The 26,550-nt window shown below is 57.0% G+C and overlaps 1 protein-coding gene across 14 annotated transcripts in view; it reads right to left on the minus strand.

Moving 5' to 3' along the window:
• The window catches only part of MAST3 (microtubule associated serine/threonine kinase 3), a 30,759-nt gene extending 5,003 nt beyond the window's left edge, over positions 1-25,756 (minus strand). For 2 of the 14 annotated variants that reach the window (XR_013440639.1, XM_036093885.2), the window contains exons 1-23: positions 25,603-25,756; positions 25,213-25,302; positions 17,103-17,191; positions 16,951-17,023; positions 16,750-16,770; positions 16,112-16,226; positions 15,541-15,701; positions 15,283-15,358; positions 14,786-14,995; positions 14,597-14,698; positions 14,210-14,342; positions 12,595-12,656; positions 12,114-12,199; positions 11,078-11,286; positions 10,264-10,402; positions 5,530-5,662; positions 5,136-5,301; positions 4,491-4,592; positions 3,698-3,820; positions 2,723-2,832; positions 1,708-1,844; positions 749-993; positions 43-249 (exon numbers count right to left, since the gene is read on the minus strand). Coding sequence is in view for 13 of the 14 variants with exons in the window: in XM_036093885.2 (XP_035949778.2) it covers positions 43-249; positions 749-993; positions 1,708-1,844; positions 2,723-2,832; positions 3,698-3,820; positions 4,491-4,592; positions 5,136-5,301; positions 5,530-5,662; positions 10,264-10,402; positions 11,078-11,286; positions 12,114-12,199; positions 12,595-12,656; positions 14,210-14,342; positions 14,597-14,698; positions 14,786-14,995; positions 15,283-15,358; positions 15,541-15,701; positions 16,112-16,226; positions 16,750-16,770; positions 16,951-17,023; positions 17,103-17,191; positions 25,213-25,302; positions 25,603-25,649 (2,836 nt within the window). In the remaining variant the exon portion in view is untranslated. Of the gene's footprint in view, positions 1-42; positions 250-748; positions 994-1,707; positions 1,845-2,722; positions 2,833-3,697; positions 3,821-4,490; positions 4,593-5,135; positions 5,302-5,529; positions 5,663-10,263; positions 10,403-11,077; positions 11,287-12,113; positions 12,200-12,594; positions 12,657-14,209; positions 14,343-14,596; positions 14,699-14,785; positions 14,996-15,282; positions 15,359-15,540; positions 15,702-16,111; positions 16,227-16,749; positions 16,771-16,950; positions 17,024-17,102; positions 17,192-19,659; positions 19,827-25,212; positions 25,303-25,602 lie in introns of those variants that run through there. The other 12 variants (XM_078053523.1, XM_078053507.1, XM_078053521.1 and 9 more) reach the window with 12 other exon arrangements.
• Positions 25,757-26,550: the final 794 nt, after the last annotated feature.

Below are 26,550 nucleotides of genomic sequence, written 5' to 3' on the forward strand. Positions count from 1 at the left end.
ATGGACAGACAAGCAAAGACAAGGCTGGGCCACGCGCGGTACCAGCTGTGATGATGAGGGACAGGGCGGACACCGAGGCAGACTTGGGCACGCGGCCCCCGCTGGGGGAGACCCGAGACTTCTCGGGAGCTGGGTCTCTTGAGCCCCCAAGGCGGCGGCCCCGACCAGCATCCAGGGCCCGCGGTGTCGAGTGTCGCGCACCAGTGCTGTTGCTTCGTAGGCGTGCGTGGCTGAGGGCAGCTGTGTCGGCTAGGGGTCAGCAGGGTTGGCGGTCAGCCTGGCCGCTCTCGCCACTCCGCCCCCTGCCCTCGGGAGGCAAAGCCCCTTCCTCCCCGGTCAGCGTGTACACCGTTCAGCCTCCTCCTGGCCTTTCTTCAGGCAGTTCCCCCTTTCTACACTTCCTTCCTGCCCTGCTCTCCCTGGAAAGCTCCACTCTTCAAGTCCCCTCCTCTAAGAAGCCTTCCCCCACCCCTCAGATCCCATACCCCTCTCAGAGCTCCCCAGCCTCATCCCCTTCTCCAGTCCCATCCTGACCCCATGAAGCTGGGGGTATCATCCCTAGACTGGGAGTAACACTGAGGCCTGAGGCCTCTCTGGAGCCCTGGCCTCTCCTATCTTAAAGCCTTTGTTAGACAAGCGAATGGTCTCTCTGGAGAGCTCCTACTCAGCCTTCAAAACCCATCTCAAATAGTCCCTCCTCTGGGAAACTTTCTACAATACGATCCCTCCCATCCGGGACCTCACCTACCAGAAAGGCTTGAGGGCTTGGGCATCACTGGGGTGGCTGCTGGGGGTGGATCAGGCTCCCCCAGAATGAAGATGGGCCTCTTGGGGCCTGCAGAGGCTGGGCTGGCTCCCTCATCCTCTGACGAGAAGGCAAACTTGGGCATTGTGTCCAGGATAATAGTATTCAAGAGAGATGGGCTAGGGCCCCGCTCAGGCTGGGAAGAAGATGACTGGCAGGAAGAACCAGAGGATGTCCAGGACCTCAGTCTGCAGCAGAGGAGAGCCAAAGTCACACTTGCCAGGTACCCTCGCCCCAGGACACCCAGTCACCCCTAGTGGCCATATTTTAACTCTCAGCTTAGAAACAGAGGTAATTTGTAAATGCAGGGTGAATCCCCTCAGCATGCTCGGTCCTCTGTCTGCCCAGAGAATTTCTGTCTGTCTTTTATTATTTTTTTTTAAAGATTTTATTTATTTATTTGACAGAGAGAGACGCAAGCAGGGGGAGTGGGAGAGGGAGAAGCAGGCTCCCCGCTGAGCAGAGAGCCTGACATGGGGCTCAATCCCAGGACCCCAGGATCATGACCTGAGCCGAAGGCAGACGCTTAACTGACTGAGCCACCCAGGCGCCCCTCTGTTTGTCTTTAAAAACCCAGCTTCCAACACCCCTCTGTTAGAAGACATTGATTATTTTTCTGTTGAGTCTGGTCTTTGAAGAATGAACAGGAGTTCGTCAGCAAAGGGTATTCTGGAACAGGGCAAGCGAAAGCCTAGCAGTAGGACCGCGCAGTTGCTCTATGCTCGGTGTGGTCTGGGGCGCAAAGCCAGGGGGGCCACGTTGGCGGGGCTCTGACACGCCAGCCCACGTGTTTGATCCTTTCCGACTGGGCCACGGGAAGCTCTCTCCAGCATTAGACCTTGTGGTCCCCCCTCCCGGCAGGCTTGGTGGCTGGATCTGCGCACGCTCCCCAGCCCACCTACCGGATCTCCACGCTCAAGCGGCGGCCGGACTCGCCCTCACCGCTGCGCTCCCACCCTTCCTCCCGGTCCTCACTGAAGCTCCGCTCGGCAAAGGTTGGGGTGGGCTGGGCGGCCAGGAACTCGGAGCTGCTATAGACCTGGCAGCAACAGAATATAACAGTAAGGACACGGAGACAGGCGGCCACACCCCTGGGGAAGAGCCAGCTTAGTTGAATGCTTCCTATAAGCCCGACGCTTCCTTGTGAGTCATTTCCTTCTATCCATACTCGCCACATCCCTAAGAACAGAAGAGTCTTTAGCCCACTGTACGGATGGAGAAACTGAGGCTCAGAGGGCCCTGGCTACCAACAGGGCCACAGCCGGGGTTCCTGCTGCTGATCGGGACGCTCTGCGTGGGTCTCAGGCCCGCAAGCAGCACAGAAGGTTTTTTTCATCCAATTATAAACGAAGGCAGGCGCTTAAGCTGGTGAGGCTCTAAAGTAAGCAGTGAGAGAGCAGCACTGTTCACAAGCACCTCAACACGGGCACACCCCGAATGTCCATCGACAGAGGGGTAAACACAGTGTGGCCCATCCACGCAATGGAATAGCACTCGGCCATAAAGAGGAACCAAGCTCTGACACGGGTCGAAGAAGAGGTCAGACATGAAAGGCCACGTGCTGTATGATTCCACTTAGGTGAAAGATCCAGAATAGGCAAATCCAGAGACAGAAAGCAGATTGGTGGTTGCCAGGGGCCGGGGGAGGGGGGCAGGGGAGTGATTGCTCGTGGGGGCAGGGGTGATGGGAAGGTTCTAGAGCTAGACAGAGGTGATGGGCGTCCAACGTTCTGAATGTACTAAACGGCGCTGAACTGTACAGTTTAAAATGGCTAGTGTGGTACATTTTATATGTATTCTTACCACAATAATAATTAAAAAAAAAAAAAGGTAGAAGAACACCCCCCACCCCCACCCCCCGCAGTGAACATCTTGCGTGTTTCCTGAGAGCTAGCTGTGTCTAGGCCCCGGACTCACCTTGCTGAAGCGGTGGGAACAAGACGAGAACTGAGGGATCTCTGTGGATGACTCCTCGTCATTGGTCTCCTCATCCTCTGAGCCCAGGTGGCGGTAACGTTCCGAACGTGCTGGGGAGGGAAAGGCACGTGCAGCCCACCTGATGCCCACAGGTGGCCGCAAGGGCTGTGGGGTGATGTGGGGAGGGCGTCCCAGGCAGGGAGACACTGTCAGGGCAAAGGCATCGAGGTGGGACCATGGCTGGTGTATTTAGGGACCACAGGAGGCTTGAGTTGCAGAGTGAGTACCTGGCAATAAACAACCTAGCTGCATCCCTACGATCTACAGGATCGTGGGTGGGAATTCTTGTGTCTGACCCTCAGTCTTCTCACCCCTGAGATGGGTCACCCAGAAGTAGGTAATACTGGGCATCTTAAAAGGATGCTCCCCATTTTACAGAAGAGGAAACAGATGCTCAGAGAGGACCTCTGACATGCCCAAGAGCACACAGCAAGGTCTGGAGGAGGTGCTGGAAACCGAGGGCATTTCATCTGCTTGGCTGGAGCCCCAAGTGGGCAGAGGAAGACTTGTCTGAGCCCACCCACAGTGTTGGAGGGGTTCCCCCCACAAAGCCCAGCAAAGTGCCCCACCCTTCTGTGTGACAGACAGGGCTCCGTGCCTGGTCAAGGCTGGACACTCAGGAGGCTGAACCTGCTAGGGGGCCAGGGTCTGCCACACTCAGCGCCTCGGTTTCCCCTCCTGCAATCCGGAAGGATGCCGTGGCCTCCTGACCCCAGATGCACAGGAAACCAGCCGGGGGTGGGGGGGTGGGGGTGGGGCAGCTACCAGCAGACATGCTCTGATTTCTCAGAAAGCTCAGGAAGTCAGAAGCTCCAGGCTCAGGGCGAGGCGCTTGGGTGGAGACCCTGGCAGACACCCCACACCATCTCAGGCGAATGTGGGACAGCAGAGTCTGCCCCCTTGACCCCTACTTACTGTCAAAGTAGCTGGTGTCATCCTCGGCTTCAAGCTGTGGCACAAACTCAGCTTTGTGTCGCAGAAGCCCGGCCCAGTCCAGTGTCCAGAAGAAGGGGTGCTGCTTTACCTCGTGGGTGCCACCTACGGACATGCCCAGCTCAGCCCTGCAGCCCCCCGTCCCCACTGCCCCCTGGGTCAACTAGGAGCCCAAACTTGGCCAACACAGAACCATAAAGATGGCGAAGGGAGCAGCCGCTGTTTCAGAGTCTGAAGAGGGACGGAGCCGGGGCTAGAACCCAGGCCCTGCTCTTGCCTCTGCTGGATTCTGAGATCCCACCACCCGGAGAAACCCCACAGCCCTAGGAGGGCTTCCTTCCCAGGCCTTTTCCATGCATTTCTACTCCATGGAGTAGACTGACTGCGTGAAGGTATCCTGTTCCCCAGCCTGAGCCCCTGTGGTCCTCTCCAGTGGCTAGGCTTCATCATGAACGTGACCTGTAGTGGCTGGGTAATGGGGTGCTGCAAGAGTCTCAGTCCCTTAACCATTAATTAGGTGGCTAAGGAAATCGGAACAGTGGGATCCACTGGGCTGGGCCTTTGAGGACCTGAGGACACAGCCCATCATGACCTTGCAGGCTTCTATACTCAGCCTCAGTGCCCCTTGTCTGCATCAGACCCAGCTACCTGTTAGCTCCTGGTGAACTCCTATGTATCCTTCAAAACCCCAGCCCCAAGCCCCCCTCCTCTGTAGTCTCTCAAGTTATTGCTTCCCCAGTCCCCATCCCACCCCCCTGCCCCCCCCATCACATACCAGTGCCCAGACGGTCCAGTGGGCTCTGTCGGAGCAGCCTGGTGATGAGGTCTTGGGCATCAGCTGGGAGGGCCTCATCCCCTTCTGGCCACATGATCTCATCTAAAATGAGGAGAGGGGAAAAAAAATTAAAATAAATTAAATTAAATTAATAAAATGAAATAAAATAGGAGAGGGAGTGAGAGGGTGAGGATAGCCCTTCATAGCACCTCCGACCACCTCCCCTCACTCACTGCACACCAAGCCATCCTTCAACACGCCAGGCTTAGTCCAGTCCCACCCACAGCCTTTGCTCCGGCTGTACCCCTCCACCAGGGCCGTACCCCTCTTCTACTTCTGTGGCTCCCTCTCGCTCCTTCAGGCTTTGCTCACACTGTCACCTCAGCGAGGCCTCCGTGACCCCCTATTTAAGGCAGCCCCCACCACATCTGGTACCCCATCCTCTCCCCTCTTCCTGCTTTTTTTCCTTGGCATTTTTTTGTATCTGTTGTTCGGTAATTTGCTTATTGATCTCCCTCACTGTCTGTCTTGCCCTTGGCTATGTCCCCAGTGTCCGGTTGGGGCTAGGCACCCTGTAGGGGGGCTGCTGCCCAGAGCCCCAGTGGGGCCAAGACTCGAACCGCGGCCATGGTGGGGGAAACGCACCACTGACCACCTGGCCAAAGAGTTCCTCGGGGGTATCTCCGAAGAAAGGCACACAGCCCACCAGGAATTCATAGAGGACAACACCCATGGCCCACCAGTCCACCGGCTTCCCGTAGCCCTGGCGGAAGATCACCTCGGGCGCGATGTACTCAGGCGTCCCGCACACCTGGGTCAGGCAGAATGGGGAAAAGGAGGATGGCCTCCAACTCCAGAGAGGCCACGGGAGAGATGGAGAGGTCAAGGCCAGGCTGGGCACAGGGGTGGAGAGAATTATGGGGGAGGGGGAGCAGTTGATCTTCTCCTTTGTGCTGCAAAATCTCCCCATGTCCTGAGGGTCAGGATCCAGACAGAGGGAGGTGGTCCCACACCCACGGCCCCCTGCCCACCCGCACACCTGCTTGTCCACGAACTCCCGGGTGTCCTTCTCGATGTGGCCCTCGTAGAGGTTGGTGGCCATGCTCATGAGCCCAATCTTGGACAGGCCAAAGTCGGTCAGCTTGATGTGGCCAAGTGAGGTGATGAGTAGGCTGTGGGCGGGTGGGTGGTGCACTCAGGGCCGGGGGCCCGAGGTGCCTGGCCGCTCATGCCACCCCAGAACTTGGTGCCACCCCAGGTGGGCTGAGGTCCAGCCAGGGCAGCTTCACTCCCCGGAGGGGGTCTGAAAGAGCTTCCTGAACACAGGCACATTATCACAAGAACCAGTAGGTCTTGGGCGGTATTTCAAATCTGGCAAACATCTCGGTGCACCTACTGGATGCGTCCGCTGTTGCTGCTGAGCACCAACTGTATGCTCCACTGTTCAAATACAAATTTCCTGAGAATCACTCCGTCTCCCAACTGTGCGTTAAAACGTCTGAACACCTACTGGGTGGATCTAAAATACATGTTTGTACATGTGTCCATTCTTTTTACCAAACTAAATGCTTTGCAAGCACTTATTGTTTACATTCCCTGTTGAACAATGAACATACTTTGAGCATATGCTGTATACAGAAATCTTTCTGTGCACCTCATGAGGAGACCCACTTTTAACAACTTGGACACCTACCGCAGCCCCTCTGGAAAACAGTACGGAGATTCCTCAAAAAGTTGAAAATACGATCCAGCTACCATACGATCCAGCAATTGCACTACTGGGTATTTACCCCAAGGATACAAAAGTAGGGATCCGAAGGGGTACGTGCACCCCGATGTTTATAGCAGCAATATCCACAATAGCCAAACTGTGGAAAGAGCCAAGATGTCCATCGACAGATGAATGGATAAAGAAGATGTGGTATATATATATATATATACAATGGAATATTATGCAGCCATCAAAAGGAATGAGATCTTGCCATTTGCAACGACGTGGATGGAACTGGAGGGTATTATGCTGAGCGAAATAAGTCAAACAGAGAAAGACATGTATCATATGACCTCACTGATATGAGGAATTCTTAATCTCAGGAAACAAACTGAGGGTTGCTGGAGTGGGGGGTGGAATGGGAGGGATGGGGTGACTGGGTGATGGACACTGGGGAGGGTATGTGCTCTGGTAAGCGCTGTGAATTGTGCAAGACTGTTGAATCTCAGATCTGTACCTCTGAAACAAATAATGCAATATATGTTAAGAAAGAAAAAAAAAAGAAGAATGTAGCAGGAGGGGAAGAATGAAGGGGGGGAAATCGGAGGGGTAGATGAACCATGAGAGACGATGGACTCTGAAAAACAAACTGAGGGTTCTAGAGGGGAGAGGGGTGGGAGGATGGGTTAGCCTGGTGATGGGTATTGAGGAGGGCACGTTCTGCATGGAGCACTGGGTGTTATGCACAAACAATGAATCATGGAACACTATATCTAAAACTAATGATGTAATGTATGGGGATTAACATAACAATAAAAAAATTTTTAAAAAAATGGCAAAAACTTGGACACCTACCATGTACCCTGCTCTTCAAGTTTTTCCATCAGCTTAAGTACATGCACGTCTTGTTAGGTGATAGAACCACATGGACCATCTTTATAAAGTCACTTTTTTTTTTTTTAAAGATTTTATTTATTTGACAGAGAGAGACACAGCGAGAGAGGGAACACAAGCAGGGGGAGTGGGAGAGGGAGAAGCAGGCTTCCCGCGGAGCAGGGAGCCCGATGTGGGGCTCGATCCCAGGACCCCGGGATCATGACCTGAGCTGAAGGCAGACGCTTAACGACTGAGCCACCCAGGCGCCCCATAAAGTCACATTTTTATGTACCTCCTCGTACACGGGCTGCTTCATTTCTAGAGAACTCACTGTGTATATCCAAGCTGTTTGATAAACCCTTTATTTGGCACATCTTGCATACCTCGACTCCATAAAAAAAAATAATTCTGTGCACCTACTATGGGCAGCCACTATTTTTAAAAATAAGAGACGTTTCTTGAGCAACTACTGCGTACATCAACTGAGGAAAACCATTTTGGTGTAGCCCCCAGGTGCAGTTAAAACCAAGGGCTTGGGGCGCCTGGGTGGCTCAGTCGGTTAAGCAGTCTGCCTTCGGCTCAGGTCATGGTCCCAGGGTCCTGGGATCGAGCCCCGCCTCAGGCTCCCTGCTCAGCGGGAAGCCTGATTCTCCCTCTGCTGCTCCCCCTGTTTGTGTTCCCTCTCTCACTGTGCCTCTCTCTGTCAAATAAATAAATAAAATCTTTAAAAAAAACAAAATAAAAATAAAATACAATTTTAAAAAATATCAAAAACCAAGGGCTTAGGCAGGCCTGGGGCCACCCACTGTTAAGACAACCAATACTTCTGGAGTTCCTATGGGCACATGCCTGTCTAAAAAACATTCACCTCTTGAACACTGACTATATGAGCTATTTAAGAAAAATGTTTTCCTTCTTAGAAATGAAATGCTATGATGCCGGGGATATGCTTCAAATTACCCATCCTGGGGGGAGGGGGGAGCTGGAAGTGGGAGGAAGCAGGACTGGGCGAGTGTTGGAAGCTGCAGGATCAGGATGGATGTGGGGAGTAGACGGCGGGGGCACTGGACCCTTCTGTTCTGGGCTGAACTGTGTATCCCCAAATTCCCATGTGGAAGTCCTCACCCCCAGGAACTACAAATATGACCTAATTTGGAGGGAGGATGGTCACGTGACTAGTTAAATGAGGACGTCCTAGAACATAGTGGTCCCTCATTCAATAGGACTGGTGTCCTTATGAAAAGGGGACATGTGGACACGGACATGCAGAGGGAGGACACCACGTGAAGGCCGGAGCGATGCCGCCACGAGCCATGAAATCACCAGAAGCTGGGGGAGAGACCTGGAAGAGATCCTTCCCCGGCACCTTCAGAGGGAGCCCTGCTGATACCTTGATCTTGGACTTCTGGCCTCCAGGACTGTGAGAATACACTTCTGTGGCTTCAGCTGCCTAGTCCGTGCTACTGTGCTCTGATGGCCCTAGCAAATGAATGCACCTTCTCTTGACTTTGGGATGTATTTGAAATCTTCCAAAGTGAAAAAAAAAATTTTTTTTCTCGAGCACCTGTTATGTGTGCCCACCTCCCTGAGCCCTCTGGGGCTGGACACTTGCCTGAGCTTTTTTGCAGATGAGGGTCCCGAGCCTGGGAGGGGTGGGTCCTGCTTTGGGGTTTAACCTGACACACTCGGGAGACCCCAGCCCACTCTAGGATGATCCACAGAGGTCTGCTGGGCACAGGGCATCCTTAGAGTGTCGAACACAGAGGTCCAGGTATACAACAGGTGCCAAATACACACTTTATCTTCTGAGTTGCTGGCAAACTACGAGATGCCCTGGAAACAGGCAGGGCTCTTAACGCTTCTGTTCACACCTCCACGGAGCAAGTATCTTCATCTGAGAAAGGGACAGTAGGTGCTCAATGCTGCTCTCAAAACAAAAACTTTAACACAAAGGCAGCTGAAGTGTTCTGGGCCTGGCACGCAGCCATCGCCTAATAACTGTTCCTCTAATCACCTTATACAAAGCTGGTGCCCCATGAATTTACGCACCAGATTTAAAAAAATGTGCTTTATAAATCCGAAGGGGTCATCATTGTGAGAGGAGTTAGTCATACTGCCATCTGGGTTCCTGAAAACGAGCACATGTCTAGGTATACGGCAGCTGCCAAATACACATCTGCTTTGTTTTCTAAGCTACTCGCAAACTGCAAGATGCCTGAAAACACGCAGGCTCTCGACATTTCTGTTCACACCTCCACGAGGCCAGAACCCGAGAAACTCGAGGTTCTTGCCTGGTATCCACAGGGCACGTGATATAAGAACAGCCCCTGGGGGCACCTGGGTGGCTCAGTCGTTAAGCGTCTGCCTTCGGCTCAGGTCATGATCCCCAGGATCCTGGGATCGAGCCCCGCATCGGGCTCCCTGCTCGGCAGGAAGCCTGCTTCTCCCTCTCCCACTCCCCCTGCTTGTGTTCCCTCTCTTGCTGTCTCTCTCTCTGTCAAATAAATAAATAAAATCTTTAAAAAAAAAAAAAAGAACAGCCCCTGAATCTATGGATAGCAGGTGCTCAATTAATGCAGGCAAGAATGCCTTGCAAAGTATGTAGGGGTTACAAAGCATGAAGGATTATTCATACATGTGTCTTACAGTCACCCATAGAGGACCCGGCATGCAGTAGGTGCTTCTTAGGTGCTAGAGTAAAATAAACCTCCCGAGGCTCTCGATAAACACATTCTCTTCCTTTCTTGCCTGCACGAACATACAACAGGTGCTCAAGACATGCACGGTCCCTTCCTTCACATGTAAGGTCTTGCAAAGGGCATATCCCTGCTCTCAGTATATAGATGGCGCCTCCTAAGTGCACGTTCTCTCCCCTTGGAGCAGCAGCTCTGTGAGTGCACAGGCCCTTCTCCTGTGTATTTTGTGCATCCTAAAGGGCACATTCTCTTTGCCTGGCAGCCCCTCCATAAATGTACTATCCTTCCCTTGCATACAACAGGTACCTATTAAGTACCTGATCTCCTCTGTACACACCAGGTGCCCAACATTGCCACTGTTCTGTGTCTTCCTGTCACCAGGGGCCCCAGAGGCCAGCAGAATCCAGACAGGCGGGGCTCTGCGAAGCCCCAGACCCCAATCAGAGGCGCTGCTCCCCCCCCCCCCGCCCCAAGGCCCCAGGCTGCTCACTTGTCAGGCTTGAGGTCACGGTGCACAATGCCATAGTTGTGTAAGTATTCGAGTGCCAGCACCGTCTCGGCGAAGTACATGCGGGCCATGTCCACGGGCAGTGGGCCCATGTTCTTCAGGAGCGTGGCACAGTCGCCGCCTGTGGGGGGCGCAGATGCATTCACAGAGGCCCTGGGCTCTATAGCCTCGCCCCGGGGCTTCCAGGACCTCCAACCTCCTGCAAAACGTCCCCAGTCTGTACTGAACCAAGGTGGGGAACCAAGTGGGGCAGGAGGGAGGGCAGATCTCGACTCCTGATTCTCCCCCTGGAAGGACAGCAGCTCCGTAAGGGCACAGTCCCTTACCCTGTACACAGCTGGTGCCTCCTAAGTGCTCGTTCCCTCTCCTTGCAATAGAAGCACCTCGATCAACACACACCGCTGCACTCACCTGAAGGGCCTGCTCATTCTTAAATGGCAAACTTGCTGCCACAACTCCTCTTCCTGGCCCCCAACCATCCTGGCCCTTCCAACCCCCACCTCCCTCCCTTCCCTGCTCTTACTTCTGGCCTTCAGGCCTCTGCTCACTAGTACCCCCTGCCAAAGGTGTCCATCCTTACCCTATCCCCCAGGGTCCTATTCTCACACTCCTCTTTAGTTCCCTCAGCCCCAACCCCACAGGATGGGCCCCTGCACCACAGACTGAGGGTCCCCCGAGGCAGGCCGGGACCCCTTGGAGGACAGAGCAGACCCCAGCTTGGTCAAAGGATGGACTATCTTTTGGGTAGAGGGTGAGCTCCCCGTCACCGTAGGCATACAAGCCCTCGAGACCGCACCTTCCACATACTCCATGACCATACACAAGTGGCGCCGGGTCTCGAAGGAGCAGAACATGCTGACCACAAATGGGTTCTCGGCAAAGGTGAGGATGTCACGCTCCACAAAGACCTGCTGGATCTGGTTGCGAAGAATCAGGTTCTGCTTGTTGATCTTCTTGATGGCAAAGCGCTGCCGTGTGTCTCGGTGCCGCACCAGGTAGACAGCCCTGGGGGAGCCGGGGTCACTGAGGCCGGACACTGAGGCCCCCGCAGGCAGTGGGGCCTGGCCTGGGCCCAGAACCCAACCAGGCAGGCCTTTGCCCGTGCTGTGCCCTACATCCGGGACACCCTTTCTCCTCCCCCAGCCCCTCTCCGAAAGCAGCCCCCCTATGGGTCTAAGCTGCCCCTCCCTGGTGTCACATCGAGAAGCCAAAGATAGCCCCTACATTACTTCTTCACAGTAGATGGAGACCCTTTAGCTCAAAAGCCCCCCGGCACCAGGCTCAAATCGCTTTACCTACGTAGAGGTGAAATGAGCAGATTTTGAACCATTTAGAGCTTGCCAAGTTTGTGTATCTAGTAAAACTGCCTCGAACTGACTAGCTATCGGTAAGATAAACCCTGGGGGCTATGAAGACCCCAAGCCACTACTGCCTTTTGGAGCTGTCTGACCCAGACTCCTGGCCACGCTGCTGAGTGACATCACCTAGACGCATAAGCCCCCTCTCTAGTCCCCCCGCTGGATAGTCTTATGCTGTGCAGGACTCCCCCTCCCACCCCACCTCCACACAAATCCATCAATGTGGCACTAAGATAATGCTCACTGCATGCTTTTTCCTTGCGTGGTCCCGAAATACCTACAACTCCCTGTACCTGGGGCAGGTAACGGCCTAGACCATGGATGAGCCTGTCTGAGGCCCTGGCCTGGCTGTACTGCATCTCTACTTCCCTCGTCAGGCCTCAGTTTCCTATCTCCACACTCAGGGACCACCTGGACCTCAGTCATCCCCATGGGCATCTGAGAAATGGGTCTATGGGGGACCTGAGGACTTACCCGTAGGCCCCGTTGCTAATGAGTTTGATGGTCTCGAAGTCGTTCTCACATGGCTTCCTCCGTGATGGGCCGACGAGGGCACGGCTCTAGGGGACAAGAAGGGGTCAGGGTCCTGCCCCACCTCAGAGTAGGCCAGGCTCTCCTTTCCCTCGAGTCCCAACCACTGGGCCTCGCGTCTGATGCTACTTCCTCCTTCCAAACTTCTCCAGCTCAGCTTCTGAGTTCCTGAGCTTTGGCTCAAGCCATGTTTTCCTTCCAGAAAACTCCTATACATCCTCCAAAACTCCCCTTTCCGGTGCCCCCTCCAGGCTGCAACCACCATGGCAGGGTAGTCTCACTTGCCTTTACCTTCTCCCTAAAGTCTGGCATTAATAAGCACCTATTATATGCAAAACCTCAACAAACCCAGCCCCTCCCATGGCCTCCTGGTCTACCTTGAAAAGAACAAGACAGGTGGGAGCATCAAAGCTCTGTGACTTACCTCCGGGGACTCAGGTGCTGGAGGCTGTCCTTCCTCTTCCAGGTGACTCAGAGGCACCATCTCTGTAAGACAAGGGAGGAGCCTCAAATGGGGCCTCCATGCCCTGCCCCTTGATCCCCCAGAGATTTCCCACGGCTTCCAAGGCTCATCCTGGGCTGGGGACATGGTGCCTCCCTGACCAGCTCCCATGATACCATCATTGAGCCCCTACGATGTCCAGGTCTTGGCCAAACCCAGGAGACCAGACTAAGCAACGGCTGAGGAACCTTCTAGAAGGACCAGTGGGAAGCCCAGCCTCTGAATGGCACAGCTGTCATCCTGGCTCCAAGCCTTGGGCCTGTTAACACAGGCTGTGACATGGGCCCTCTGGGTTTTGGCTCCTAATATCCTTCTCAGCTTAGGGTGTGGCCCAGAGGGAGCCCCCCCCCCCCCGCAATTTTCTGGCCCTAGGGCTTGGCAGAGGGGTGGTCCCGAGTGAGTGGTTGATGAACATGAGCCATGATGATGGCAATAAAGACAGTGTCTCACAGTCAGGGGACAGGGCTGGGATGGGACAGTGGAGTCTCACGGGCGAAGGAGGCCTGGGTTTAAATGCAGCCCCTTTCACTCAGTGGGTTCCCCCAGGGGGGGCACTGGATAGATGATCTGCCCCATAGTCTCAGCTGCCAACTGCCTGGCCACTTTCTGCCTCCTCTGACCCTGGGGCCACCCATGGCGCCACCTGCATTATCTCCACTGGACAGCCGAATACAGCCATGGCCACACAGCAAATCTATAAGTGGTCTGGCCTTGGGCCCACCGAGGTCTGAACCCCTGCTCAACCTCATCTACCCAGAGCCTCAGTCTTTCCAGCTTTAAATGGGGACAATGGCAGCTCGGTCCCAGGGTTAACACAGCAATGACGCTGGGTAGATACTGGCCCCAGCGCAAAGCCCTGCCAACCCCCTCGCCTCCTCCCGGCTTCCCTCCTTCCTTGGCTCTAGCCACACCCCTCCTCCCCGCTGTTCTGCCCACGCACCAGGCATGGTTCCACCTCAGGGCCTTTGCGTTCACCCTTCCCCCTGCCTGGTTCACTGCCTCTCTTCCCCAGATCTGTACCTGGTCACCTCTCCATCCGCCAGCACTCAGCTTACACATCGACCTTTCACCAGAGCCGCCTGGGACCACACCTGGACCAGGCCAGGTCCAAGTTCGATGCTCCCCTAGTACCACGTCTCAGTTCTCCTGCCTCAGCTGTCTGGGGGAGTTCTTGACCAGCCTGGTCCAGCCCACAGGTCACCCTGTCTGACTCCGAGTCTACCTCCTGGGCCACAGTCAGATGACATCGGGAAAGTATTTCATGAGATAATAGCAATGCATTTGCTCATGGTAGCTCCCTGGTCCATCTTAATTTGGCATCGGAGGCCCCAGCAGGTCGGAGGGTCTGGCGTGTGGCTGTCTGCCGCAGGAACCCCAGTGCACCTTCCCACAGTGCGCCCTGCAGGTGGCCGAGGGCAGGGCCCCAGAGAGACGAAGGACAGTATGGCAGCTGTGAAGTCGACGGGCCTGAGTTCGAATCACAGCTCTGCCCCAGCCTCTCCTTGGGTTTTCTCTTTCCACTCCCCTGTCAGCTCACCCTCGAGGGGGTCCTTAGCCAGGCCCAGCTGCCCGATGATGTACTGCGGCAGGTCCGTCTTGATGCCCTGGCCCTCTCGGGCCTGGCCCTCGGCAGCCTCCAGCAGGTGATAAAACTCCTCGGGGTCAAACTCCTGGGGGTGCAGAGAGGCTGGTCAGCCGGGGCTCAGTCTCACCTCCAGGCCTTGGCACATGCTGTTCCCTCTGTCCGGAGCAGCCCGAGGGGCGGCTCCAGCTCTCCCCTCCGAGTCTCAGCGCCTGACCCTTCCCTGGGGAAAGAAGCCCAGCCCACCTGGAGGTGCCCTGTGTGCCTCTCAAACCTCTACCCCAGGGGCACTGTCTCCTGTACCTTGGCAGGACCGTCACCCGGCCGTGTGCGGAGACTCACCAGGCACTCAAGGAGCCTCGCTGGCCTCGAGATGATGATGAGCAGCTTCCGGACAAGCTGGACGATGAAGCCGACCTCCTCACTGTCCGAGCGCTCGTGGGCCTGGGGGCAGGTGGGCGCTGGGGTCACTTGCAGGTCCTGGGCCCTGGCCTGCCCGGGGACCCCTAAACCTCCCCCTCTCCCACGCACATCTTGCAGCAGCCTCTCCAGCTTCTCCTGCATCTCCAGGAAGTAACGGGAGGTGACGAGCGCCTCTCCAGACTTGGCCAGACAGTCGCGGGCCAGCTCGATGATCTGGTGGTGGATGAAGCCCAGGACGCCATCGGCCAGTGCCAGCCGGGCACCGGGCGCAAAGGCAGCCAGGAACTCCTGCAGACGGCCTTCCATCTGTGCCGTAGCCTGGGCAGGGTGGATGGGGCAACCTGGTCATTGGAGGGGGCTGGGGAGCAACACACAGATGGGGGCAAGAGACACAGCTGCAGGGAAAGACGTGGCGATGGGGTCAGAGAACTGGGGGGAGGGGAGAAGCAATATGCCTAGGTTGGGGGGGCGGTGGTTTGAGACAGAGAGATAGGGACAGACAGAAATGGGACAGAGGGGGATATAGAGCCAAGAAGACAGAATGCCACAGAGGGACAACAACATGGAGGGGAGTTAGGGCTGGTCCAGCCATCGGCACTGCCCACCTTGGGGAACCTCTCCCGGTACACATGATTCATCATGACGATTTCATTGTCGAAGGTCCCTGTTGTGCGTCCTGGGCTGGGGGGGGGGTGGACGACACACAGTCAGCTTGTGACATGGAACCAGAGACCCAGTCCAGGGGAGGGTCAAGGATCAGAGGCCAGGCTTGGACAGGGTCAGGGGCAGACATAGAGGAAGAGCCACAATGTGGGCCCCAAAGCCAGCCCAGGGAGGGGCTGGGGTCAGAGGTCAAGACCCACCTGAGGCTGCGGGAACGGGGGCGAAGGTGGGGTGAGCGGTTGCCGCCCTCCTCGTCAGCCACGCTCTCTGAGCTGCGGAAATGCTTGGACAGGAAGCATAGTTCATCCGGCGTCGGTTGGAAAGGAAGCTGGTGGAGGCGCTCCCGGGAGGATGAGCTCGACTGGCAGGAGGGGGTATCAGGGCCACGAGTTCACAGTCAGCGCCAAAGGCAGAACCCCAGCATTACCTGTCAAGGCCTAGGCTGCCTGCTGGTCACTGGATGGTAATACGCTCCTGCCTGGCTCCTATGCATCCCTCAAAACCCTAGCTCTGATGCCCCCTCCTCCAGCAAGCCTCCCTGCCTGCACCCTAGGCAACCCCAAGACTCCCTCTGGCCAGGCACTAACCCCATGGGACGAGGATGTCTGTGTCCTCCAGACTGGGGGCTCCTTGGGACTGAAGCTGGGTCTTTTCAGGGACCCATACATTGCCCAGAATGGGGCACAAAGGGGGCAGCCAGGATGTTGGCTGACTGGACAACTATCCAACACCTTGATAAAAACCAAAGACGTGTCCCGCCCCACCTCGCACCCGCCTGTCTGCTGGCCAAGGTGGGACTGTGGGTACCGAGACGGTGGAGCTGGGCGTGTTGGTTCCATAGCCAGAAGATGGGAGGGATGCAAGGGACCATCTTCTGCCGTCAGCCCTAGAGAGGAGAACCAGAATAGTTGGAAGGAAGGCATGGCCCCCGTGGTTTGTGGGGACTAAAGACAGATACCATGGCTGGCAGATTCTGGCCCTGTTGGAGGAGGAATCTTCTGAAAAGGCTGAGAACAGAGATTCAAGGTGAACAAGTCCGCTATGTGTTTTCTCATCCTTCAGACATCTCCTCTGGGAAGTCCTCCCTGACCCAGCTGCCAATGCATACCCCTTCAAAGCTCCGACTTCTCTGAGTTGCAGCTGCTGGGATACTTGCTGATCACCCCCACCAGATTGAGGACTCCGCAAAGGCCAGAGTCCAGCTTCCCCTTCCTCGGCCCCCAGCATAGGGTACGGCACGTGGCAAGTACTGAATAAATGTTACGGAGTGAATGAGTGACATTTAAGCGCCCGATACACAACAGGTCCTTTACCAGCTGTTATTAAGTGAATTCATGACTTTTAGTGAGTTAATAGTTTTTAGACTGGAAGGCGTGCCCTCCTCCTCCCCAAGGGCTCCCTGAAATTACCTGTCCACGCGTGGGATGTGGCTGCAGAAGGCCGTGCATGTTTGCCAGGGGCAGAAGCCAGAGGGAGAGACCACCACGGGGCAGGGGATAGGGGAGGTGAAAAAGTGAATGAGGAGGCAGGCCCAGCCACCAAGCACATGCCCCTGCCTGTCCCCTCACCAGCTGTGCTGACACCATCCCTCAAAGCCAGTGACCACTCACCTTCGGGCAAAGGGGAAGTTCACAGCAGACGCGGCTGAGAAGTTCCGAGGACTATCCAGGGGACTGTTGCCTGCTGGGGAGGAGGCGGGGGACACTGAGTCAGAGGGGGTAAAGACAGGACGCCGCCCCTGCATGCTTGTTCCCGCACTCACCTGTGGGGACGGAGAGCGGAGACAGGGGCCGGGAAAGGGTCGGTGAGGGCGTTCCTACCACGAGGCTTTTGCGGTTCCCACTGCGGCAGCTGTCGGGAGAGGCGGGGACGGAGTCAGGTGCTGGCCCAGGCCTCCGGGCTCAGAGGACCACGTGCCCAGGCCAGAGCACACATACGGCTTTGGGGCAGGACGAGAAGCTAGGTGTGACCACTGCCACTCTGGCCCCAGCTGGATGCCCACATGGCCCCAAGCTCAGCCTTTGAGGCCTGGGATAGCCATTTTTGACAAATATTACCTATTATTAAGATTACGGTGGTTATTATTGGTGGTGGCATCAAGCACTTCCGGCCTCCTGATGGACCCTGCCCATGGCCAGGAGCCCCTGGCTCGCCTTCTCACGCTTCTGTGTTCATGATCCCACCCCCACACCCTTGCCTATGCCACGCCCACTGCCAGGAGCACTGACAAATAAGGCAAAGGGTGGAGAAGACCCTGGAGCCCACTGGGAATTGAGGCAGGTCCCCACTCCATCCCATGCACCCCTTCCCAGGCCCACGGCCCCAAATGTCTTGGCAACCCTCCTCCCCCGGATCCCCCCAAAATGCCAACATGACCCTTAAAAACCCTCAAGTCAGCATCTTGCAGCTAGGTCCCGTCCTACTTAACTTTTGCCCACGCATTTCCCTCCCTCCATCCCAGTTCCCTTCTTCCAGACCGCGCCCCCCCCCCAGCCCAGGCCATCCCCACCCTGGCCCAGCCTCTCCCACCTGTGCCCCAGCCCCAGCCCCCCACCCTGGCAGAGGGAAATTGAGAGCAACCCCGTCTTCCCTCCCTCCCTGGTGCGGTCGCCCAGCAACAGCTCTGCCTGCTCTCGACAAGAGCATCAGCCCACATACTCTGAGCCACCAACGCAGCTCAGTGGCTCAGGGAGGAAGAGATGAAACCTCAGGGCCTCACAGGGCCAGGAATGGTGTCCCAGGCAGAAGGCACAGTGCAGGCTAAGGCACGGGACAGCATGGTCAGCAACCGACCGAGGCAACAAGGCATCCAGCCTGTCCACGGCTCCAGGTGCAGCTGCCCTTCTGAGCCTCAGTTTCCCCATCTATATACCTTGCAAGGCGCCGGGAAGGTTTGATGAACTACATACACAGTGTTCAGCTTTGGGCCCAGCACTGGGTAGACTGCGGTGGGCACGTACAGTGTCGTTTCTCTCCCCACAACTCCTGCAGGGCCTAGGACGCACAGCGGGAGGGCAGGCAATGCCTCCCCAGTGAAGTCAGTCACCGTTTGCCCATCCCAACAGCCCCGGAGGTGGGAGAGACCACCTGCACCCATTTCCCAGCCTAGGAAACTGAGGCCACAGATGTCAACAGCCGCAGGGAACTGTCCTGTTCGTCTGATGTGCAGAAGCAAAAGTGAAACCCACAGGTTCCTGCAAAACTTCCTGCCAACAACCCCCCCGCCCCCCATAGAGCAGCCAGTCCCACATCCTCTCCCAGCTCTCATCTGGGTCCTCAGCCCCACGCTGCACCATTTGTCACAGCAGCAGCCTTGGGGAAATACTTGGCCCACCTCCCTCTTGTGCTCAGGTGGGGCCTTCTTGAAAATACAGCCATATCTGAGGTCTCAGAGGGGAACCTGGGCGTCATTTGTTCACTTGCCGAGCATCGGTCAAGTATCCACTATTTGCTCAGCCCTCCCTGGAGAAGGCCCACGACCCTGAGAAGCTGCCTGGCCATTCAATAAACACCCATGTGGGACAACACAGAGTGAGAATATGGCAGGAAACACTGGCCTGAGGCCAGCTGCCCCCACCTGATCCCTGAGGTGCCCCTAAGCCCTCTGTAACTCCACAGGACCCGGGAGAAGAGTCTAAGCCCTGAACCAAGTATTTGGGGTCCTTTAGCAGCTGCTGTCCCTGCCCCGCCTTTGCCTGTGCTCCCCTCTACGAATGCCCCAACGAGAACAGAGAGGTTAAGGAACTGCCTGAGGTCACACAGCCAGGCAGTGGCTGAGCTGGAATTTGGACCCAAGTCCTGTAAAGTCCACAGCCCCTACTTGGCCTTTGCTTTTCAGAAAGGGAAACAGAGACTCCAAGACAGGCCAGGCTTTGCTGTGGTTAAACCCAGTATTTTTCCCGATTTACCCACTCCTGCCACGCCACCTGCTCGTCAGCCTCGTGCAGCAAATATCTGCTTCTGAAACAGTATTTCCGCTGACGGGGCCCCGAGGACAGACTAGCTTCAGTTTTTCCAAGATCCTCCCCCCCAGGTCTGCCCAGGCCTAGAGACCCGGGTTCGAATTCTGACTCGGTCCCAACTCCTTGCTTCCTGTGTCACCACCCTAGCTGCGACCCTGGCAGGCAGACATCCAACTCCGGGTAACAGGGCGAAAGGAGGGTGTCTGGGCCCCTAGCGAATACCTTGATCCCAAAGCGTCCACCCTCTTCCCCCTACCGCCACACACAGCGGCCCTCGCCACGCCGCCGGGGTATACTTCTGGCAACTCGTGTTTGCTTGGCCGGCCGCCGCGCCTTTGCCCGCACGGTGCCCCCTACCTCTTGGAGCGCTGCAGCAGCGCGCCCTTGGCAAGGCGGCTCCGGTGGCCTGGCGCAGCCACCGCCGTCCAGTAGCTGGGGTCGGACATGCTGCTTCTCTTTGTGCCGCCGCCGCCGCCCGAGACCCGGGAGGCGCGGGGGCGCAGCCGGCGGCGGCGGGGCGCGAACCTCCGCGGCCGGATTGGCCCCGGGAGCCCCGCGGAGCGGGGCAGAGGGTGCGCGCCGCGGGGCTGGGGGTAGGGGGCGAGGAGGAAGCGCGCGCCCCAGAGCGCGGCCGGGAACCCCGCCCAGGCGAGCGCGGGGGCGGGGCCTTTCGGGGGCGGGGCCTTTCGGGGCGGGGCGAGCGACGCGGAAGCGAGGCTGGCAGACCCGCGTGCTGCCTAGTGGGCTGGGCGTTGCCAGGGCCGCGGGCGGAGGGGCGGGGCGTTGCCAGGGCTGCTAGCAGCGGGGGCGGGGCGTTGGCGCCTGGTAGGTTAGGCCGTGGAACTTGGCCCCTTTCCCTGGAAATGTAAATCTGTTCACGTCCCCTTTTCCCTCTCTCCCCCCCGCGCTAACCCATTCTGAGTGGGGCACTTGAGAACTATCCAACGGCCTGGCCTGGCTCATGCTACCGCGCCCACGCTGGCTCCACTCCTCGGAACGTCCTTCCTGCCTGGCAAAATCCAGGGTCCCCTCTCCCAGGGAGCCTTTTCTTGTGTCTGGCTCTGTCTTCCCAAGGGTCCCAGCATCTCCCAGCACTAGACTGCCAGAAAGAGCATGTTTAGCAAACTGAGTCAGAGCACCTGACATGCTCTGCCTGTCTGTGTGATGGAAAGGCCATCAGCCCGGCTACAGTCAGGACTCCGCGGACACCTAATTTAACTTCTCACGCCTGTCTTCTCAATTGTAAGATGGGTGGGGAACCGGGTTGCAAGGTGGCAGCCACAGTGCCTGATACATGTTTGATAAATGTTAGTGTCAGGCTAACTTTCAGGCCTCTGCTTCTCCATCTAGAGATGTCCCTTCATGAAAATGGAATCAAATCGGAGGCACAGAAAGTGTTGGGAGTACAGTACCTGCTCACCATAGAAATAGGACTGCCTCACACAGTAGGCAGTGAATTAATGCTTCTTCCTCTCATGACAGTCCCAGAAGGCAGGGGTAGTGTCACCCTAATGGTGGCCCCTTCCCAGGCCACATGACACTTCGGGAACCAACCCAAGAGGCCTGACGCTGAAGCCCAGATCCCACATCTGAGAAGAGAAGGCATAGAGAGGTGCTCCTGCCTGGTGTGTAACCCTAACTCTCCCCAACCCTCTTGCCACAAGTTTGCTTCTCGGATCTCTCAAGAGACTCCCCACCCTATCTTCATGGCCAGTGTCACTCTCAGGTATCTCCTGGGTGTGTCCCCCAGAATGCTCTTCATCTCCAGGTCCCCCAGGCCTGGGTCTCAAACACCCATATCTGGTCATTCACTCACTCAACATTTATTGAGTACCTACTGTGTGCCTGACCTTGTGCTAAACCCTGAGGACCCTGTCCTCAGAGGCCCCAAGTCTGGTTGAAGAGGCAGAGAGGAAATTGGACACAACGAAATGATCGAGGTAATTTTGAACACTGAAGTCAAGGAAGGAAAGGAAAGAGGCAACAATGGCAAAGGATGACCTTAGCCCGGACGCCTCTCTGAGGAAGTGACACTATAGCCAGCCGAGACGTTGAGAAGGAAGAGGAGCCAGCCATGGAAACAGTGTTCCAGGCAGAGGGCACAGCTTGGGCAAAGGCCCTGAGACAGGACTGAGGGGAAGATGCCAGCAGGGCTTACCATGTAAGCCTTGTGCATTGCAAGAGGAGTGCAGTTGTACAGTGGAAGCAATGGGGAGCCGTGGAGGATGTGTGAGCAGGGGAGGGGTGTGATCTGAACTGTTTGTCAGCCCCCCCTCTCCATGTCTGCCATGGGGAACAGGAGCTATCAGGCGCAGGAATACAGATGGCAGGAAGCTAGTGAGACGTTGTGACAGGATCTGGGAGGGGGGGACACTGAGGCCTGGACCAGGGTGAAGCTGTGGAGAAAAGTGGGTAGATTCTGGACTTGTTTTGACGCCAATGGATGGGCCCTGCCGAGGGGCCAGATGTGGAAGGGAGGAGGGAAGCCGTCACTTCTGACCCTTAGGTATTCCATCTGAGCCACAGGCCAGGGACAGGGCCTCCTGCGTGCAGGGAATGCAAGATCCCACAGGTCTGGGGACCCAAGGAGGGACGGAGTCATGGTCTCGTGTCACCCTATGCTGACATGCTGTGCCCACGAACCCTCCCCACCATGTGTGCCAGGGACACACTGCTGCGCAGTCAGGAAAGGAACTACCCCGCTCAATCCCAGCTGTGGCCGCACCCCGCACCGCCTACATGCCCCCCATTACGCCCACAGCTCTGGCATCCCCAGCAGCCACTTCTCCCACGCCCATCTGGCCTCGGTTTCCTCCTCTGCAGAACAGGGCTGCAGCTGACAATCCAGAGTGCCCGTGGCTACGGCAAAGGCCTCCCATGAAAGGCTGAGCCACTGATCTCTGGCACCAGCCCACTGCCCACCACATCCTGTCTCTCCCCAGCTCACACACCCTCCATGGCTCCTCACTGCTTTTACAGCAAAACCACACTTCTGGGTGAATCCCTCTCCGAGGGCTCAGATCCTCACCCTGTCTGTGACTCGATCTGCCCCCCTCTGCTGGTGCTAATGACTGTGTAGATGGCAAAGCCACAGTGAGCATACAGAACCCTACCCCCAACCCTTTCTTGGTCCGACCACCCCAGCCCTTCCCACCTGCCCATGTACTGTCCGCACCCCTCCCAGCCCCATCCGCTGTGTGGTTCTTAGTACCCTGGAGAGAAAAATGCAAATTCTTCCTCTCTTTGGCATTCAAGGCCTTAGAGGGAACAGTCTTCTGACAATGCCTTTTGTTGCGACCTTGTCAGAGAGGGCCAAACTCGTGGCCTTCCTCAGTTACCTCCCACCCCCCCCCACCCCCACCCCCACCACAGGCAGAGCCCTCCTACCTCCTTCCCATTTGTCCATATGCCACAAGCATTAACTGAGCATCTGCTGTATACCAAGCCCTGCCCTAGGAGAGAGGACAGATCCAGGTCTGGTCCTCAAGGGGCTCCCAAGCCTCTGGGTGAGAAAAACAACCCAATAATCACACAAGAAAACATGGAAATCACTTCCAGGATGCAGTGTCCACGAGGGAAATGGACAGCCGTAATGGATGTAATTGGGGCTTGGGAGACCCTGAATGGGGGGCTGTGGTTTGGAAAAGCTTCCTATCTGGGGGCTTGATAGAGACTTGACAAATGAAGAAAGGAGGAACAGGAGGAAATGGAGCTCTGGGCTGAGGGGCAGCACGTGCAAAGGCCCTGAGATTGGACCAGCTTGTGTTCTGGCAGCCCAGGAAGTCTCATGGCTAGAGGAGCGTGAGGCAGATGGGGAGATAGACAGGGAGGAGGTGGGGGGTCGCAGGGGCCAGACTCACGGGGCCTCAGAGGCTGAGGGAACAAATGTGGGCTTATTCCTAGGGTGCTTGGGGCAGGGGAGGCAGGGACCCATTTCCTTGCCGGGCCCAAAGTGATGTGATTCTGCTGCCCTCTGGTGGTGGGTGAGGAGGCTTTTCTGCTCAGAGCCCCAAACACTCTGCCTCCATTTGCTCCTGGTTAAAACTGGCTCAGCTGTTCACAACAGGTCCCTCCCCTCATCCGGTAACTCTCGGGAGGGTAGAGGCCAAGGAGGTGGTAGGGGCCAAGGAGTCAGTGTCAGATTTGGCCTGTTACTCTCTCCCAGGGTGCCCCTGGACAACACACTCTTAAGTCCTGAGTTTCCTCCTCTCCTAAATAGGGGGTAGAGCAGTCCCTTCCTCCCACTGGACACCCCGACCTGGTCCAGCCCCCACCATCTCCTACCCAGATATTGTCCTAGCCACCTCCCTGACTCTGCCACCTCCATTACTGTCACCTGCCCCCAGTAGACCTTTCTTTCCCCAAAGCAGCCACAGAGGCTTTAAAAATCTTGGTCCTGGGGCACCTGGGTGGCTCAGTTGGTCCCTTCGGCTCGGGTCGTGGTCCCGGGGTCCTGGGGTCGAGCCCCGCAACGGGCTCCCTGCTCGGCGGGGAGTCTGCTTCTCCCTCTCCTCCCCACTCATGCTCTCTGTCACTATATCTGTCTCTCTCTCTCAAATAAATAAAATCTTTAAAAAAAAAAAAATCTTGGGGGCGGCTGGGTGGCTTAGTCATTAAGCGTCTGCCTTCAGCTCAGGTCATGATCCCAGGGTCCTGGGATCGAACCCCGCATCAGGGTCCCTGCTCAGCGGAGAGTCTGCTTCTCCCTCTCCAGCTCCCCCTGCTTGTGCTCTGTCAAATAAATAAATAAAATCTTAAAATAAAATAAAATAAAATAAAATAAAATAAAACACCACCTCCCCCAAGAGGTCACCATCTGAATGTATCCTATTTGTCCACTCACTTCTTTATTGCCCACCTCCTGAGAGCTGACTGCGAGCCCCTTGAAGGAGGGGCTATGTCAGTCTTGTTCACAGCTATGCCCTTAGCACCTGGCTTGCAGTAGGCGCCCACTTAATGAAGGTAACTATCTGTTACCCAGCACCCAGTGTGGGCTCCAAATTGTTCTCTCTTCTCCCCATTAAAGGTCTGTGGAAAGAATCTAAGCAGCTCATTCATACTAAGGTATAAATGATTAATGGGCCCTCGAATTCTAGACATCACTGACTCACACCTCTGTCGCCTCCCTGAACTTCTCCCAAGCCGTGCGAAGAGCCCATGATAATCCTGATAGTCCCTCCTGTATGGGGGGTGAGACCCTGTGATGGGCCAGGCACGGAGGGCGGCTCAAACCCTCAGTAGACGCTGGTAGCCATGCTGGCCCTGATACTTAGTCCCCAGATGTACTGAACCAGGAGAACTGGTGTCTCCTCTCTGAGCCTCGGTTTCCCCAGCTGAGAAATGGGGTCAGGAAGGGCACCTCCCTCCCAGGCTTGTGGAGGAAACAGAAGGTATTTGGTACAGACCTGGCACCCAGTCAGGCTGGCTCTTCCTCCCTACACCACTTTGCCCGGTTCAGTGCATCGGGCTGTCATGGTGAACTGTCAGCCCTGGTGTGCGTGTGTGTGTGTGTGTGTGTGTGTGTACATTCAGAGGCAGGAGCTTTCCAACCAGCTGAGCTGGGTGTGGGGAAGGCCCCTGAGGTCCTAGCTGATTCAGTAGGGAGGGCCCAGAGCAGCCTGGGAACCCAGCACCTGTCTCAGGGATGTCCTTGGGCAACATCCCAAGTTCTGGCCTCACCTTGGCCACCTGTCGGATGGAGGACCTGTTGGCTAGGGCTGAAAATGGAATTTCCCTTTCAAGGTCCTAGTGTGCACAGCAGTTTCATTTTATGGAGGGGTAAACTGAGGCCCAGGGAGGTGATGTCACCAGCTCACAGTACCTTGGTGAGGAGGCTGGGTCTAGACGGCTTCCAAGGCTCTGGGGTGCCAGGGCGATGTCCAAGCCCCGCCCCCATGTGCTGTCACTTACCTCCAGGGGTGCAGGCCCAGCGAGGGGCTGCAGGGGCTGCACGGGCTGCTGGGGCTCAGCAAAGATGGGCTCTGGCTGCTCGGAGACAGACTGCAAAGAAAGGGGCCAGGGACGGTGAACCTGGTGGTGGCCCCTGCGTGTGGCCAAATCCGGAGAGGGACCAGGACTTAGGTTCCCTTAGGGAGAAGGGGCCCCAAGGCCAGGAATTCTGGGTCTCTCACAGGCCGAGAGGGCGGGGCCTGACTGATGACCCCGGAGGGCACCCCGGAGGGCTCCCCGGAGGCGGCGGTGCGACTCTGGGCGACTTAAACAGAGACGCGGGGGAAGGGTGGTTGTCTGTCTGCTTCTCTCCCCCCACCCTATTTCCCCCCTTCTCCGACAAGGACTCACTCGAGGGTCAGCGCCGGGATGTGCAGCTTGTCCCTGCGAGACTTCATGCCGAGGCCGGGGCTGCGTCTATGCGGCCGGGTGCCAAAACCCCCCTTGTGGCCCCCGAACCCCGATCGTGGTGCGATCGGACAGACCCACAGACGCGGACGTGGGGACAGCACGCCTGGCGGGCGCGACCGACGCGGCGCTGAGGCTGGGCCGCTGGGGGCGCGGGGGGCGGGCTCTCTCCTCCTCGGGGCGGGGCTCGGAGCCCCGCACCTGCGCGCAGGCCCAGCCCAGCAGGAAAAGTCGGGTTGCGGGAGGCTGGAGTCGCGGGTGCCACCCCCTCCCGGAGAGCGACGCCAAGGCTGCCGGGTCTCGAGCCCCCGGGCTGCGCGGCCGGAGAGGAAGGGCGGTCACTGTCTCCCAGATTGGCAATATTGCTCCATCGTCTGGCCCCGCCCCTCCCCGGCTGCGGCCGGGTCTCTGCCCTCGCCCCGCCCCCGGGGAGGGGTCTCTCGCACCCGGGATCTGAGCGCGTCCTGCCCCTCTTCTCCCACCCCTAGCAGCTCAGCGCAGCGTTCGGGGCCCCTCGCGGCGGTCTCAGCATCCCGGCGCACACCAGAGGCCGGGTCCACGCCTCCAGGTCTTTGCTTCACCGGGTTCCCTCTGTCAGGAGCGTCGTCCGCCTCACCCACATCCGCGTTCAGTCCCACGGGCCCCTCTTTCGCGGAGCCATCCCTAAACAACGACCCATGGCTCCCCGAGTCCCACCTTCCCTTTTGCCCAGCGCAGATCCCAAGAGTCCGGGGTTGTTTGTGTCTGGCTATGGCCCCCTTGACACCCCACTTGGACCCAGTCAGGAACACGGCAGGTAGCAGAGAGTAGACAACCCTCAGGGAGTCTCTGTCCTCGTCCTGCCCCGGTAGCCCAGGACTTTCCCCTCCATGGTTCTGACTTTTTCATGTC

This window comes from Halichoerus grypus, chromosome 1 (genome assembly GCF_964656455.1).
Source record: "Halichoerus grypus chromosome 1, mHalGry1.hap1.1, whole genome shotgun sequence".
Lineage (NCBI taxonomy): Eukaryota > Metazoa > Chordata > Mammalia > Carnivora > Phocidae > Halichoerus > Halichoerus grypus.